General features: G+C 48.4%; 4 protein-coding genes across 6 annotated transcripts; 1 reads left to right on the top strand and 3 right to left on the bottom strand.

The window, feature by feature from the left end:
* Positions 1-722: 722 nt before the first annotated feature.
* LOC131207795 (neurogenic protein big brain-like) lies at positions 723-4,315 on the bottom strand. The gene is made up of 3 exons (XM_058200425.1): positions 4,131-4,315; positions 1,736-1,902; positions 723-853 (listed from the first exon to the last, which is right to left on the bottom strand). Exons 1-3 carry the CDS (start codon positions 4,313-4,315, stop codon positions 723-725), a joined length of 483 nt encoding a protein of 160 aa, XP_058056408.1.
* A 2,229-nt stretch (positions 4,316-6,544) lies between these two features.
* On the top strand, positions 6,545-8,902 carry LOC131212100 (leucine carboxyl methyltransferase 1). The gene is made up of 5 exons (XM_058205838.1): positions 6,545-6,982; positions 7,084-7,267; positions 7,325-7,676; positions 7,744-7,938; positions 8,010-8,902. Exons 1-5 carry the CDS (start codon positions 6,767-6,769, stop codon positions 8,044-8,046), a joined length of 984 nt encoding a protein of 327 aa, XP_058061821.1. The 5' UTR covers positions 6,545-6,766; the 3' UTR covers positions 8,047-8,902.
* Positions 8,819-11,480, bottom strand: LOC131212099 (very long-chain specific acyl-CoA dehydrogenase, mitochondrial-like). Of its 2 annotated transcripts, none has more exons than XM_058205836.1 (4): positions 11,335-11,480; positions 10,767-10,959; positions 9,220-10,701; positions 8,819-9,155 (listed from the first exon to the last, which is right to left on the bottom strand). In XM_058205836.1, exons 1-4 carry the CDS (start codon positions 11,421-11,423, stop codon positions 9,015-9,017), a joined length of 1,905 nt encoding a protein of 634 aa, XP_058061819.1. In that variant the 5' UTR covers positions 11,424-11,480; the 3' UTR covers positions 8,819-9,014. The 2 variants fall into 2 exon arrangements, with proteins under 2 accessions (XP_058061819.1, XP_058061820.1); XM_058205837.1 differs by having other exon boundaries at positions 10,767-10,990; positions 11,393-11,423.
* Positions 11,481-12,109: 629 nt separating this feature from the next.
* On the bottom strand, positions 12,110-14,787 carry LOC131212240 (very long-chain specific acyl-CoA dehydrogenase, mitochondrial-like). Of its 2 annotated transcripts, none has more exons than XM_058206028.1 (3): positions 13,905-14,787; positions 12,574-13,838; positions 12,110-12,504 (listed from the first exon to the last, which is right to left on the bottom strand). In XM_058206028.1, exons 1-3 carry the CDS (start codon positions 14,179-14,181, stop codon positions 12,151-12,153), a joined length of 1,896 nt encoding a protein of 631 aa, XP_058062011.1. In that variant the 5' UTR covers positions 14,182-14,787; the 3' UTR covers positions 12,110-12,150. The 2 variants fall into 2 exon arrangements, with proteins under 2 accessions (XP_058062011.1, XP_058062012.1); XM_058206029.1 differs by having other exon boundaries at positions 12,574-13,842; positions 13,909-14,787.
* Positions 14,788-15,212: the final 425 nt, after the last annotated feature.

The following is a 15,212-nucleotide window of genomic DNA, read 5'->3' as shown; positions in this document are numbered from 1 at the left end:
CGTTCGCTGGCGGCGATTGCTTCACCAGTCTCCTTATCGAAACGTGTGGCGTCACAGCGGCCGCCATGCTGGCCGTTTTTTTCACGTGACCAAAGCGAATCCCGCTTGCGCGCCCCACCGGATGCGTTCGTTTTTCATAACTCCACTGCCATTTCTAAAACATCACCACCGGTGGGTTAAATGGCACGAGCCGCCAGCATGGCAAGGGCACCTGGGCGGCACATCACCTGCCGGCGATCGTCGCCGTGTGTTTATCATCCATAAATTATCATCAGCAACAGGCTTCGGTCGGTCGGCCGGAATTGAGGTTATGCGCCCCGGGCAGGCGCTATCGGCGCTCGGTGGTGGGGTGCGGCGCACGTGGCAGTAGAGTATGCCACTCGGTGCCCCGGACAGACCTTCAACTCCACGGGAGTCACTTTCCGCAAGGGAGTTCTATTCCGTCTGTTTGCTGACTAAGCGAACCATCACGGACAAACCGAGAGAGAGGGCGCGGACAACTGCGATTCTAGTGGAGCAAGATTTTCTTCGCCATGGTCTGACGATTTCGCTCCCCTACGGAGGCAAAAGCAGCAGACGGGGGTCCCGAGCCATCACGCGGACAGTGACGGACCAATTTTATCGCCAACCGATTTCGGAGTCAGTCCTTCCAAAGTGTGGCTGCACTTTGGGGCTAGAGGTTGCGAAGATCGTGACGAAAAGCGGCCGAAAGTGGCATTAACTTACCCGTACAGCATAGCGGCTCCGGCTATCGATCCACCGCACTGGGCCGTTATGTAGAGGATGGCGCGCAGGGCCGATATCTTGCGCGTCACCGCCAGGGCCATGGTGACAGCTGGATTTATGTGTGCGCCTGTATCGGACAGCGAAGGGAGAGAGAGAGAGAGAAAAGAAGATCGCATTGCATTAAGTACGCCATTACATCCGGTCCGGTTTTGGGGCCGCCTGCCTGCAGCCTGCACGTGCCGCCGGTGGCCGGCGATGCACTTGTTGATTGCAACATGCAGTTACGGCTATGAATGCGGGCTCCTTGGTCCCGCCTGCCGTATCTCTTGTGGCCCCCGTTCGCTGCTAGCTGCTGCTGGCGTAATCAGCCTTTCGATTATCAATTCAGTGCCGGGCAGGCGAAGGAACCGCACCATTTTGGGGTCCTTTTTTTGAAAAGTGCTTTCAACGATTTAGTCGTTTTGGTTGCATGTTCTATCGACACCCGCCATATGGATTTAAGTATGGGGTCCACGTTTGTTCTATTTGTTCCATAAAATCGATAATGAATTACACTCTTCGCGCGGAGGATTTTGAATCGAAAAGCAAAATGCTGATAATTATAGATTGGGATGTTGGGAGTTGAATTCGGTTTTTCGGAGGATTGTGAGGTCAGACCCACCACCAGCTGCAAGAAACGGCACCCACACCCACATAGGTGTTTTGTGATAATAAATTAAAAGCAGACTCGGTTTAACAACATCCTACAATTATGTTATTAGAGATACCCGTGGGGTCATCCAAGCGCGGCACTCTGCTGAGTCAACATAGTCCGATGCAGCATTTACGGCATATTTACATAAATAAAACATGCCGCACGGAAACATGACCTAGGCAAGGCCTGATGCAAACGGATCGTGTAGAAACCCGTAAGCTACCTCTCTCTGGGCTACCTGCATTGAAGTATGGCCGCCGGCTGGCGTGTATTTTCCCGCGGTAAAACCACCCAAAATATCCCTCGGGAACTTACCTGAGACATGCAGAAAGCACTGCGTAAGGACGACGACGATTAGTCCGGACGCCAGCGAGGTCGCCAGCAGCAGCGAGGACACGTTCGCACCAACACCCGCTCCGGCAGCGGCTCCACACACGACGAACACGTAGAAGAACGACGCCAGACACTCCGACATGACGGACCTACCGGGACGACGAAAAATGCAACCGATTAACAATCAACCATGGACGGTTAACATTTATTTGCATTTTCACACTTAATCGGCAACCCGGCATGAAACATATCCTCCGATCTAGAGATTTGGTGGGAGACGGAACGGTTCGATCCCCTCGCGTGGAACCCTCAACGGCGGCGCGGTACCTGGAAGCGACGATTAGTCTCGGAGTCTTGGGTCGGCCTTTTCTTGGAATTATCTTTCCAGATGTCTTCGCGCGTGCGTTCGCCGTACATTTCGCCACAAAACCCAACAAAACCCCGGCATCGATCAAACTGTCGCTCTGTTTGAACAACACGGGCGCCTTCGGTCGTCCCACGTCGTCGTCTGTGTCCCCTCGGCCGATGATGGCCAATGGGACAATATTTTACTCCACTCAGTCGATCATCATCTCCCTTGACTCGACGAGATGCGATCGATGCAGCACCGGCACCGCCAAAATTTATGGCACCGAATTTTAACATCGCGATAAATTTTGCCCGGTTGACTCGGTTGAGCATGTTTTGCCGGAGACGCCGCCCGAGGACGACAAAGTTCTGGTATGGATCCGCGCAGATGTACACGCCGAACGGGCGTCGAATGGCTTCCAAAAACTCAAGGTTAACACGGTGTAGATCCGTCATACGGCGACAGATGATTTGTTTCATCTGCGCGCGTCGCAGAGCGATTTTTTAAGCTACGAGCAGTGACTCAGGTCTCCCGCTCAGGAGGGCCCGGCCAACCGTTTTGAGGGCTATTTTAAGATATCCTTTAGCCGTTCGCCAAACCTGGCAGCCTGGGTACTGGATGCCACACATTTGTTACACATCCGTCATACCCGGTGCACGTACCCAGCCCCGGGTCGTCGTCGGCGGTTTCGAGTGGACTTTTTTAACATCCTTCCAAGTGGACCACTTCGTGCCGTGTCACGCGGCTTCCAAAAAACGCCGGGGCACGTTTTACGACACAGATGTTGGTCCCGGATGCCGGCGGTTTATACCCCCAACGTTTTTCGAAACCGATCACCGCGTTTTTTTTTTGTTATTGAGAAGGTCGTCCGAAATGATTTTGCGCGCCTCAAATGTGGTTTCGGTTTTTGTTTTGGCCAGAACGTGGGGCATCGAATGATGAGCATTATATGGTGGTGTTGCTTTTATTTTTGCAAGCAAACAACACTCAAATTTATGGGCTTTTACATTCACGGTCTATTAGATACTCGGTTTTTACTGAGGGACCGTGGAGAGCAAATGATAAACGAGCCGTTTTGTTTCGATTCCCGGGAATGACCATTCGCTTTCCGATTGTTCGCGAAAAAAAAACGTCAATGTGCTCCATTTATATTTAACATGAAGCGTTGGCGTGGTTTTTATTTAAATTTGAAAAGGCTTCGGTCGAGGATTTGCTTACTCTGGCCTTTCAGGGGAAAGGACCTTCGCACAACGACTCAATTGCAGCAATTGTTTGTCAATTATTATCATTACAAGGGTGCACGGTATGAGTGCTTAAATATTACAAATAACCACCCAACATCGATTCGCATTCAATGAAGCGTACAGCAAGGAAAAATTGCAAATAATTTAATCCTAACGATCCGCGGTGTCGGTGTCTTGTTCCGACGAGCAGCATTTGCCTGCACATTGCCCCCCAAAACCGGTGTGTAATGAAAGTGAAACTTAAATTTAATGAACTGCTTCGACCAAACGGTACCCTTCAGACCGGTGGGCTGGAATAGCTTTACAGAAAATATGTTTCATTATTATGGCCCCTCCTGAGTGCATGGCGCATAATTCGAGTCTACTATCGCGCAGCAGCAGCAGCTAACAGAGGGAAGCATCAAACGATCATGCTTGGGCGGTCGTCGATCCGGCGAGATGAGACGCTATCGAAAACATAACGAAAACCACTCGACTACAGACCCTAACGAACGGCCAACCGGTGCCGGTGGGGATCGTTCCACCCGAAAGGAAATGATAATTGCCTATATGAGTGATTAATTAGTGCTGGTGGACTCCGAGTGCTTATCGGCCATCGCAGAGAAGGTCACCCGCAGTACAATTTAATTGATTCTTAGAAAGTGCTCTTTTGGGGCTAGTTTCTGCTACAGACAAGCCGGCACACAGCATCCAGCATGTCGCTTTCATCACCATTCGTGGACATGGACATTATGATTCTGATTCTGATGGACAATTATGGTTCTTGTAATTAGTGAATACGTACCTCCACAGCTCCAGCGTCCGTAACTCTTTGTGCATATTGGCTCGGCCCTGAACCGAGAGCGACATTTTGGGGCCAGGATCTTTCCGAAGCATTTCCAACCGCTCGACAAGCTGAACGATGTGAAAATCTATATTTTTATCCATTATATGACCGTGCACTTCCTCCGACATTGAGGATTGATTCATGTTGGCGCACGGGAATTGATGCTGGCTCGGAACGCAAGTAAGAGTACACTAAATTGATTCACCGATCACCGGAACCGTACTGAACTTTGAAACTTCACAGTATCACAACACTAGCCTAGGCTCGCGCAATTTTTACTGTTTAATTTGCTCACTCACAGCAAAAGAATTCTCACTCAAGCACACCAAAAGCGATGAGGCGTTATTTCTTTAAACCAATATAAATATGCTTAACATAAATATGCTTACAAACTTTTATAAATATCGTAAATAAACTACCAGCACTTCGTTGTAAGAGACCGATCCGAAACGTGCTCCAACAGCGCAAGTACCACGTGTGCTCGCGTCCGCTGCGCTGCGTGTTATGTGTTATGCTCTGCGATGTTGGAGTCGAATGCTGCTTTGCCGGTTGGAATTACCAAAGCGGTAGCGGTCTGTTCGTTTATGTGGCTGGGCCAACTGGATGAACGCCATCTGCTGCCGAACGCCGCACCATCTTTCGAATCCTTTCGCTCGAATGAACTGACATCCGAAGCGAACTCTCGTTCGGGATGAACGTTTCCTCGCATCCTTGCAGGACGAACACAGCCTGAAATGAAAAGCAACACTGAATATCCTCGAACCGAGGGGCTTTCTAAGAAAGTCGGAATTTCCTGACCTACACAAAATCCCGATGCACGTTCACGGGACCGAACGCGCGTTCGGGTTATCCTGCACGTGAAAACTTTATTTATGGCGTCAATATTTTAATTGCTTCATGATAGAATGGGTCACTTTTATGCTTGTATTCCCAGCTGGAGTTCTCTTTTGGTCCTCATCGGACAGTACGAGAACGCGCGTTCCGTGGATGATTTATTGCGGGCAGTTTTGGGAAATTTAGAAATTATTGCGTTACACGATGCGCCTTTCACGTTGTGTAAACAGTTCTTTCTTATTGATGGAGAGCTTGAAATTCAAACTGTTGTTTTTCCCTCTCTGTATAATAAACTTAGTTAAGGAGGTTTTATTTTGAAAAGTTCTTTATCAAGCAGAATCTGTTTTCAATCTAAATTAAATTCTATGTGTCAGTATTTCCGATTATTATGAATATTATTGGGTCATGACTCTTCCATTTGCGATCAATGAAAAGCGTTCATCGGTAGATTTCTTCCAATACTAACAATACCGATTATTTCATTTCAATCATTTTCATTTCATTACGATTAGCTTATTAGCGATTAGCGATTAGCATCTTTTTCATTACGATTAGCAACTATTATCGTGGCGGACAATCATGAACGGCTCCATAGCAAGGATTCGCAGCAAATAAGAGGGATTGAGAAAGTGCTCATTCTACAATATGATTCGTGGCCCAATTGTTAATCTTAAAGACTCATAGATGACTTCAGCACGGAAATTTAGTCAAAAATTATCATGATGATAAAATAAAATTAAAAAAATAAATAAAAATGGCATGATAAAATCTGATTCCATTTTTCTTGTTTCATATTCCGACCAACAGATTTTCGCTAACTTAAATATTTTTTTTCGAATCTAGCAGTTCTTCTTTTTACCGATTGGTGGTTTTTGGCGTCCGTCGGAGATAAGGTTGTTATTGTCGCTTTCACTGGAATAACCAGCACGTCCGGAATATGTGGGCGACCCCTTGCCCAGCAGCGTGTGTCCGTGGACCTTAGCGGCACGCTTCCACAAAGTCCTCCAGAACTCGCCACATTCTTCACCAACCATGCAGAAGAACCATACCTGCAAGAAGAGCGAGAGTACTTGCTGGAGACTGTGCTGTGCAAACTCAGCGTTGTAACAATGTTCCCCTGCAAAAGATTGTGACCTAATCGATGGCACTTTCTTCAACAAACGCTGGTCAATTTGGACGAAAACTTAAGATCATTTAACTCTCGATAACCGTAAATGCACTTGTGTGTGATGGATTTATTTTAAACTCAATAGAGTTTCGTCTCCATTTCCCAGATTGTACGTCGTTCGAGGAAATCTAGTGGAACTGTTTGCCCGGCTTTTGACCGGGGAAATGCTGACCTACGCCGTAAAGTGTGATAAAACCGTCCAAGAGCCCAACAATTCAACGTTCATTTCGAAAAAACTCACAGCTGTGGCGGCGACACCTCAAGCCGCAGGTATAAACGCATTGAGAACCGCAGTATATTGGTTCAGATGTCAAACGGCTTTGAAGTTTGCAGTTTGCCTGGGTTATTTTTCCTGGATGAAAAGTTGCATTTAGAAATAAAGTGTAACCATATATTTTCTGTGAAAAGATACTTTTTTCAAAGGTGTACAGCAGAAAGTTTGTGCCCAACATGTTGCCGACCTGTTTGGCTCTTTAGGTTGTTGAAGCAAGCTAACGCGTAAAGAGTTGCATAGTTTTTTGCGGTGCACATCGCGCATAAACAATCGCTCGTTTTGCGCTACCCAGCGATAAACTACAGTAAAGTTCAGAAAATGGAGCCTCAAAGTTTTCATCCGTGCGACGAAGCCGTCATGTCAACGAACGACGATGCTAGCAACAGCAAACGATCGGCGGTGAAGCTGGGCTACTGGAAGGATGATTACATTGCGTACTTCATGCGCAACCCGGATCGCAAGGCACCCGAAATAAACCGCGGCTACTATGCCCGTGTCAAGGGTATCGAGATGTGCATCGAGAAATTTTTCAAGGTTAGCGCGAAGCTGCGCACTGCTGTGGCAATCAAACCGCAGATTTTGGCAGGGCGAAGACCGGTCATTTTCTCTTGTACTTACATTTCTTCGTCTTGCAGAAAACGGGAGACAAATGTCAAATCATCAATCTTGGATGCGGGTTCGACACGCTCTACTGGCGCCTGCGAGAAGCTGGCCATATGGTGACCAACTTTGTCGAACTCGATTTCCCGACCGTGACGTCCCGAAAGTGTTACCAAATCAAGCGGAATAAGGTGCTGCTCGAAAAAATCCACGCCGAAGGTAAGCGCGAGGGTCTCACTTTTGCGAATAAGACAAGCTTCTTTCCTGGTCCCGCAGACGGTGAGGTACGCCTGAGTTCGACCGATCTCCATTCGTCGAACTATCACATCGTCGGCGTGGACCTGCGGAACATCGACGAGGTAGCGATGAAGCTGCAGCAATCGGAAATCGATTACAGTGTGCCAACCATCTTCCTGGCCGAGTGTGTGCTCGTCTACATCGAGCCACAGAACAGCAGTAATCTGCTGAAATGGTTCGCGTCCAACTTCAAAACGGCAGCCTTCGTCAACTACGAACAGGTCAACATGAACGATCGGTTCGGTGAGGTAATGCTGAACAATCTACGACAACGCGGTTGCAGTTTAGCCGGGGTCGACGCTTGCGTGTCGCTCGAAACACAGATTTCTAGGTGAGTGAAGCGCGAGAGCGTCTCAAAAACCCGTCGCTGATGTCGTTCGTGCTCTTATTGCACACAGATTTCTACAGTGCAACTGGCACGGGGCCAGAGCGTGGGACATGGTGCAGATTTACAACAGCATACCAGCCTCGGAACGGGCTCGCACCGAGCGCATCGAGATGCTCGATGAGGGCGAGCTTTTGATGCAACTGTTCCAGCATTACTGCATCTCGATCGCCTGGATCGGCGACTTATTTCAGGACATAGAAATAACGTACGAAATGAATCGGCCAACGATTGAAGCGTTCGATTAACATATTCATTTCAACTTGTTTTCACCCACAGTGTTGAAAAGCAGCTGTCGTCTCTCAACATAGATTAAAGCTGGACGAAGTGAGACTTTTGGCGAACGCCCCATTTGTTTTGATCGATATTGGTCGTCAGACTCAACAACAGTGCTGTAGTGAGGCACCCAAAGAACGAGCACTTTATCGGAGGGTAGGGCAAAGTTCTACTAATCTAAGACAGTTTTACAACTAAAATTCGTAAAACAAAAACTAAGAATCGAAAACGCAACAATCAAATCAACAGATAAAACATTCAGCACATGATCGTACACTAGCGTTAACATGCACACTGTTCGTTGTTCGTTCCCACGAGAGGTATATCCTTTTGCGATCCTTTTATACTACCCCTTCCGCAAGTCTTTGATAGGCGAATGGTGTTCATTTGAAGCAGCCTCTTGCGGAACATTTCAGACCCACCTATTTCAAGTTTCCTTCCTCAACCGAATGGTAACGGATAGTTGCAGGACGCAAGGCTGCAAAGCTAGAGTTAGTGATTCTTCTACTCCTAACTTACACCCACGGATAGGGCATATAGCGGTGGGATAGGTTTGTAGATAGGTTTTAACAAATTGGCCATAATCCGCGTCCAACGTCCCAGTATGTATCTTTGGTGTAATCTTGCGTTGCGTTCTAACTGATTTTAATTTACCTCAAAACGCTTCCCTTTGGATTCGTAAGAATCAAACAAATCAGCTTTCAGCGAACTCGAACTGTAATTTTTGCGTCGAAAGTGTGTATCAGGCACCTTTGTAGCATGTAGTATAGAAGAAAGAACATATTCGACCTCCTATGTTCTTTAGCGTTTTCTTGTACGCTGTAATTATTTATTTCTAATAAATGAATTTATATTTAAAGTCGTGTCAAATCAGATAACAAGTTTCCTGACAAGCTCTGGTGAATCTCACGACAGATTAATCCAAACATTTTGAAACGAAGTATGCAACGTACTGTTTATTAACATTTTTTATCACATTTTATAGAACTCCGGGACACCACCGTCCTTCTAGACGATTCCAACCGGATTGGATTGTACGACGCCTTGCCGTGAGCAAACATTCTTCGCAATCGCACTCATCGTTTCATAGTTCTTCAGGAACACTCCTCTATGCACGCGTCGAATGTTGGTCCTTACACGATCGTTTGCCTACAAAAACAAGGAGCCATTAGATCGGCGAACTTTCGAAAGATCGATGTGCCTTTGATTGTACCTCCACACACCAAGCGTTAGCCATCAGCACTTCATGCTCGGCAGAGGGTAGGTTTTCCTTAAGTGCCTTGGTAGCGCGCGACAGCACGCAGGACATGGCGTAAATATCGATCGCTGAATCGGCCAACCGGACGAGCAGAAACTGCTGATCGACGATGCCTTTTCCGTGTTTGATCAGCACCGATTCGATCGTCTTTGAGAAACGATCGATGCTGTCGGCACAAAGAGCGGCCGATTCTTGCAACGGTTCCGCTACGAAAGAGCTCAAATCTGTGCCCCCGTAACCGATGCTACGCACAGCACGACGGGAACCCTCTTTGAATATCAGCCCCAGGTTGGCGGTGGGGTTTTTGAACGCGCGCTGCAATTCCTTCAGGTGCGACCCGGCGTACTGGATGCCGGTGAGTGCCACAAACAGCCGCAGGATATCGTTTGCTCCTTCGAAAATGCGATATATGCGAATATCGCGCAGAAACTTCTCCAATCCACCCGCGCTCATGTACCCATTCCCGCCCAGGATCTGAATAGCCTCATCGCACACGTACCAGGCGGCTTCCGATGCAAACACCTTCGAGATGGCCGCCTCCAGGTGGTAGTCCTTGTAGCCCGCATCCATGTTGCCCGAGATCATGTAGCCCATCGATTGGCTAACGTAGTGGTGCATGGCCATGCGGGCCAATTTTTCCTGCACATTGCCAAAGCTTTCGATTCGCTGCCCGAACTGTACACGAGTCGTCGCATGTTCCGCCGCCTTCCGGATACAGTGCGCCATCGTTCCGGACAACGTTCCCGACATGCCAAAGCGGCCATTATTCAGGATGTTCATCGCTACCTTAAAACCTTCACCTTCCCCACCGAGCCTGTTCTCGACCGGAATCTTCACGTCATCAAAATACACTTCGGTCGTGTTCGAACATTTGATTCCCATCTTTTCCTCCGCTGGACCACTGCTAACTCCACCGAAGCCACGCTCGACGATGAACGCCGTCACTTTGTCCCGCTTCTGGCCCGTCTTCGGGTCGACCACTTCGGTCTGCGCAAAAACGGTCATTATTTCGGCCAACCCACCGCCACTGATCCAAATTTTCGATCCATTCAGCACATAGTGCTTGCCATCGGCCGACTTCACCGCCCGACTGCGTATCGAGCCGGCATCGGATCCCGAACTCGGTTCGGTCAGACAGAAAGCAGCAATCTTTCCACCAGTTGTTACCTGGGGCAAGTATTTGTGTTTCTGCTCCTCGGTACCGTACAAAAGCACACCTTTCCACCCGATGCTCTGATGAGCCCCGAACACAACGGCCAGTCCAAGATCGACCGCACCGACCAGCTCGCCCATGCGAGCATAGCCCGTGTTCGGTATAGCCAAGCCGCCAAACTCCTCCGGAGCCTGTATGCCCATCATTCCCATGTCCCACATGCTCTGAAATGTGGCCTCATCCGGTCCACCGTTCTTTTCCGCCTTCACCGGATCATAGTTTTCCTGCCGAAGAAAACCCACAACAAACTATGAGATCGGAAATCGTCATCGAGAGACGATGAACGTACCAGAAAACGTGTCACTGGATCGACCAGTGAGCCAACCAAGTCCTTCTGCTCCTGGTCTAATGCGTCGGGAAACGGGAACACCTGCAGCGGTTCGATTTCGCCACGGAAAAGATTCGCCATGTACGAAGTGTTGACCGTGGCCACCGGTTGGGCCTTTTCTTTTGGGTTCGATTGTGCAGTGGCCGACAGACATCTGAAAATGATATGTTTGATTTGAAAAAAATCGGTAAAATATCTGTTTTATGAACATGGGATCTTGATCCGATAGCGAACGTCATCAAGAATGAGCTCATCGCTGCAGCGGACGCTAAATTATCATATCAGTTGTGCCACGATAAGAAACTGTTGCTTCCGCGGGTCCAAAGTTCCTGTGTCGCCTCGTTGATATCATGACGTACGCGACTCGCCAACCACGAAGTTTCACTGCGGATTTACGCGAAATTATTTTCAGCCCTCTTCACAATGTGGGGCAAAGTCCACGCGCTCGTCGGTCACTCTCGATGTGAAATGGTTGTCGTTCAGGTTGAGTGAAGTTTAGGCGAAAATAGGAAAGGTTTTTAAGTATCACCTTTTGCCAAGAAACGAACACTGTTCTGGGTCACTCCGGTTTAGAAAAAAACTCTGGCTCCGCAGGATTATACGATTAAAACGATACATAATGGGTTGCGATCTCTGATCTACGATCAGTCAGCACAAACAGTAAACAACGCACTTCTCGATACTCGCGAAAGGAGTTTTGTCTGACTCTACGCAACGCCGCGATGTGACGTGCGGTTTTCGCGATTCAATCTCTCTCGTTTGCGCCCCAACAGAAGAGATATTCTCTCTTTTCATTCATAAGAAATGAGAACCCGGTGATTGAACAAAACGGCCAAACACCTGTGGCCACACATTTGTTTACATTTCCGTTCAATGACCTCACGAGTTGATTAGTTCTCCAACACACCTTCAGAAAGGTTACAAAAAATAATCAATCGAAACATAAAATTTAATCATTGTGACAAATTTAATGAGTGTAAAACCACTATTCAATTTCAACTTCAAACGGTGCCATTACGAAAAATAACGAACGAAACGTAACACACCTAGCACACTGATTCACGATCGTCTTTGGCGACTGCCCGCCTTTGATGATGAAGTAGCTTCCCAATCGTAACAACATCCCGCAGCACTACAAAAACCGCACCAATATTCAACAACCAAGCAAGTCGACTGACCGTTCGATCGGTACACGAAGAAGCGCATCAAGCTTTACGATAAAAATTCATTCGCAACCCGAATGATAACGCACACCGGATTTTCGTTCGATTAATCCCTTTTTATTGTGTGTGTCAATTTGCCGGTCACTCTCTTATCAGTGCGTACGCCGAAAAGGTGCGTACGTTTAATCAATCTCCAGAGGATTAGTGTAGCCTAGCCCGCCTCGTTCCGAAACATTCCTGGCCACCAGTGTCATGCGTTGGTAGTTTAGCTGGACCGAGGGCGAGTGAATCCGACTGATGTTGGCCCGCACCCGACTGCTTGCCTCCTGGCACCAGATTTGCGTCATCAGCACTTCCTGGGCCGCCGAGGGAAGGCCCTTCTGAATGGCACGAGTAGCACGTGACAGCACCACCGCCATCGTGTAGATATCGATCATACTATCGGCGATCCGGGCCAGTTGAAACTGGCGCTCGATGATACCTTTGCCGTGCTTCATCAGTAGAGATTCGACGGTTTCGCTAAACAAGTCCATGCACTGCAAACGAAACACGCTTGTCCGTTAAACGGTTTCACCCAACGACAGATTATCAAACGGCACATTTACCTCACCACACTGCTTGGCTGCGGTCTGCAGTTCACTCGCAACGAATGGCGTCAAGTTGACGCCACCAACACCAACTCTCCGACCGGCCCGTTTCGACCCTTCCGCCAGAAGAACCCCTATGCTACCGAGTGGGTTTTTCATTGCCTTTTGCAGCTCACGAAGCCCTTTTCCGGTCGCCTGAATGCCGGTCAAGGCGATAAACATACGCAGGACATCGTTGGCCCCTTCGAAGATGCGGAAAATTCTCATGTCTCGCATGAACCGTTCCAAACCGTTCGCTTTCATGAATCCATTGCCACCCAACAGCTGAATGGCATCGTCGCACACGTCCCAGGCCGCCTCGGTGCAAAACACCTTACTCACCGCTGCCTCTAGATGGAAGTCGACCGATCCTTTGTCCATGTTGCCCGCCACCATGTACGTGATGCTTTGCGCCACATAATGCTTTGTGGCCATTAGGGCGAGCTTTTCCTGCACGTTTTCGAATTCGATCAACTTGCGTTTAAACTGCACACGGTTTTTCACGTGGTTGGCCGCCGTCTCAATGCACGTCTTCATCGACCCCGCCAACATGGCACCCAATCCGTACCGACCGGAATTTAGGATATTCACCGCAATCTTGAAACCCTGGCCCGGCTCACCGAGCACATTCTCCACCGGCACCTTTGCGTCGTCGAAAAACACCTCAGCCGTGTTCGAACACTTGATTCCCATTTTGTCCTCCGGTGGCCCATTGCTGACCCCGTCGAACGCACGCTCCACGATGAACGCGGTCATTTTGGTTGTCTTTTCACCCGTCTGCGGATTCACCAGCTCCGTCTGCGCAAAGGTGGTAAAGATGTTCGCAGTGCAACCGCCCGATATCCACAATTTGGATCCGTTGAGGAGATAGTATTTACCGCAGGGGCTGAGCACGGCTTTCGTTTTGACCGACGCTGCATCGGACCCTGTGCCGGGTTCGGTGAGAGCGAACGCTCCAAACACCCTACCGGAGCTCAGCTGGGGAAGATATTTTTTCTTCTGCTGCTCCGTGCCGTACAGCACGATACCCTTAGTTCCGATCGTTTGGTGAGCGCCGGTAAAGATCGACATGCCCAGGTCATAACTGCCGGTGATTTCTGAAATTTTCACCGACTGCGAGTTCAGAAGCCCCAGACCACCGTATTCCGTTGGAACGAAAGGGCCCAGGAATCCGTTGTCCCATAGAGCATCCACCACAGCCGGTTCCACAGTTCCAGTGGCGTCATTTCTGACCGCATCGTTCACTTCCTAATGGCACAAAATAGCACAAATGAGTAGACAATAATTGCTTTAGAAACATTGACGATCACTTGCCTGGTAAAATTTCTCCGTTGGATCGATAAAAGCTTGCGCGTACTCTCGTTGTTCCTCGTTCAGTGGTTCCGGATAGGGGAACAGTTCGGCCGTTTGTAGTTTTCCACTGAACAGGTTCACGACAAACGATCGGTTCGCTTTTGGTTGTTCGATTTTATCGACCGCAGCCGCATACAGTGGACAATTTGTTGATACATTACGACTGCTACAACGTACTAACGCCGTCGATCGGATGTTTGCGGTTAAAATGAAACTCGTACACGTTCTCAGCATTATTCTATGAGCGAGGTCAAAATTCGATTCCTGCGAGGCGAAGCTATTCCTGCGTGTTGTGTGCGCTGAGCGTCCACTTTTAAACTGCACCTCACCGATAAAAACGAACCACCTGCGGGGGGCTTGCTTTTAAAAGTTAGTATCACCTTCCGGATGTTGCCGATATCGAACGAAAACTTTCCCAGCTGCGCTATCTGGATACCGATTCGCTGGCGGATTAGAAATGAGAAATTCCAATCCTCCCGTTGACCAGCTTAGGGGGCATGACCAAACCCTTATCTTGTTATCACGGATAATGGATATAAATATTGCGTTGTAAATGGTGACTTGCGGTCCAAACCGGTATTGATAGTACCTCTTAAAACAGTCGGTTTCTTCGTATTTATGAACCTAACATGAAGGACGGCACGCTTACGTGCGATTAGAAAAGGATGTCCACACGTTTGCCGCCAAGACTGCTCGATCCGAGATCTATTGGACTTTGGTGAGCACAATCACTTCCCAAAACTGCACGTCATCTTTGACTCACTGCGGACGCCGAAGGGGATCAATGTTCAATCCCGTTCCTCGGTTATCGTGCCATTTTGCGAAGTCTCTCCCGCGGCTACAGGAAGTATTTTTCCGCAAACCGATAAGCTTTCGAACTTTGCGCTTTTTCTGAGATTTGCGGTACATTGACTTTGGCGCCAATTTTATCGCCAGACGGCAGCACTCGGCCAGCCGATAGGAGAGTAGAGCAAGATAGGGATGTGATCTCTTTGGCTCATTCCTAATCACTCGCACAAAAACTAGCTGCCCAAATCTACATTTTTCGGATACCACGGAACTATGATGTTAAAACACGGCTTTGGAGTTATTTTTTTAAGAAATTATTTCTCTAATCTCTTGAGGCCCTAGAGCACTTGCTACGAAAGGGCGTCTTCTTCTTTGAGGTGGTATGTACATGGTAACAAGATATTTAAGTGCAATGAAACGTTCTGAAATGTTCTGGTAATGCCCACACCGTGTAGTGGATTCGTGTTTGTGGAGGA

This window comes from Anopheles bellator, chromosome 2, assembly GCF_943735745.2.
Source record: "Anopheles bellator chromosome 2, idAnoBellAS_SP24_06.2, whole genome shotgun sequence".
Lineage (NCBI taxonomy): Eukaryota > Metazoa > Arthropoda > Insecta > Diptera > Culicidae > Anopheles > Anopheles bellator.
This window is presented reverse-complemented; position numbering and strand designations above follow the sequence as displayed.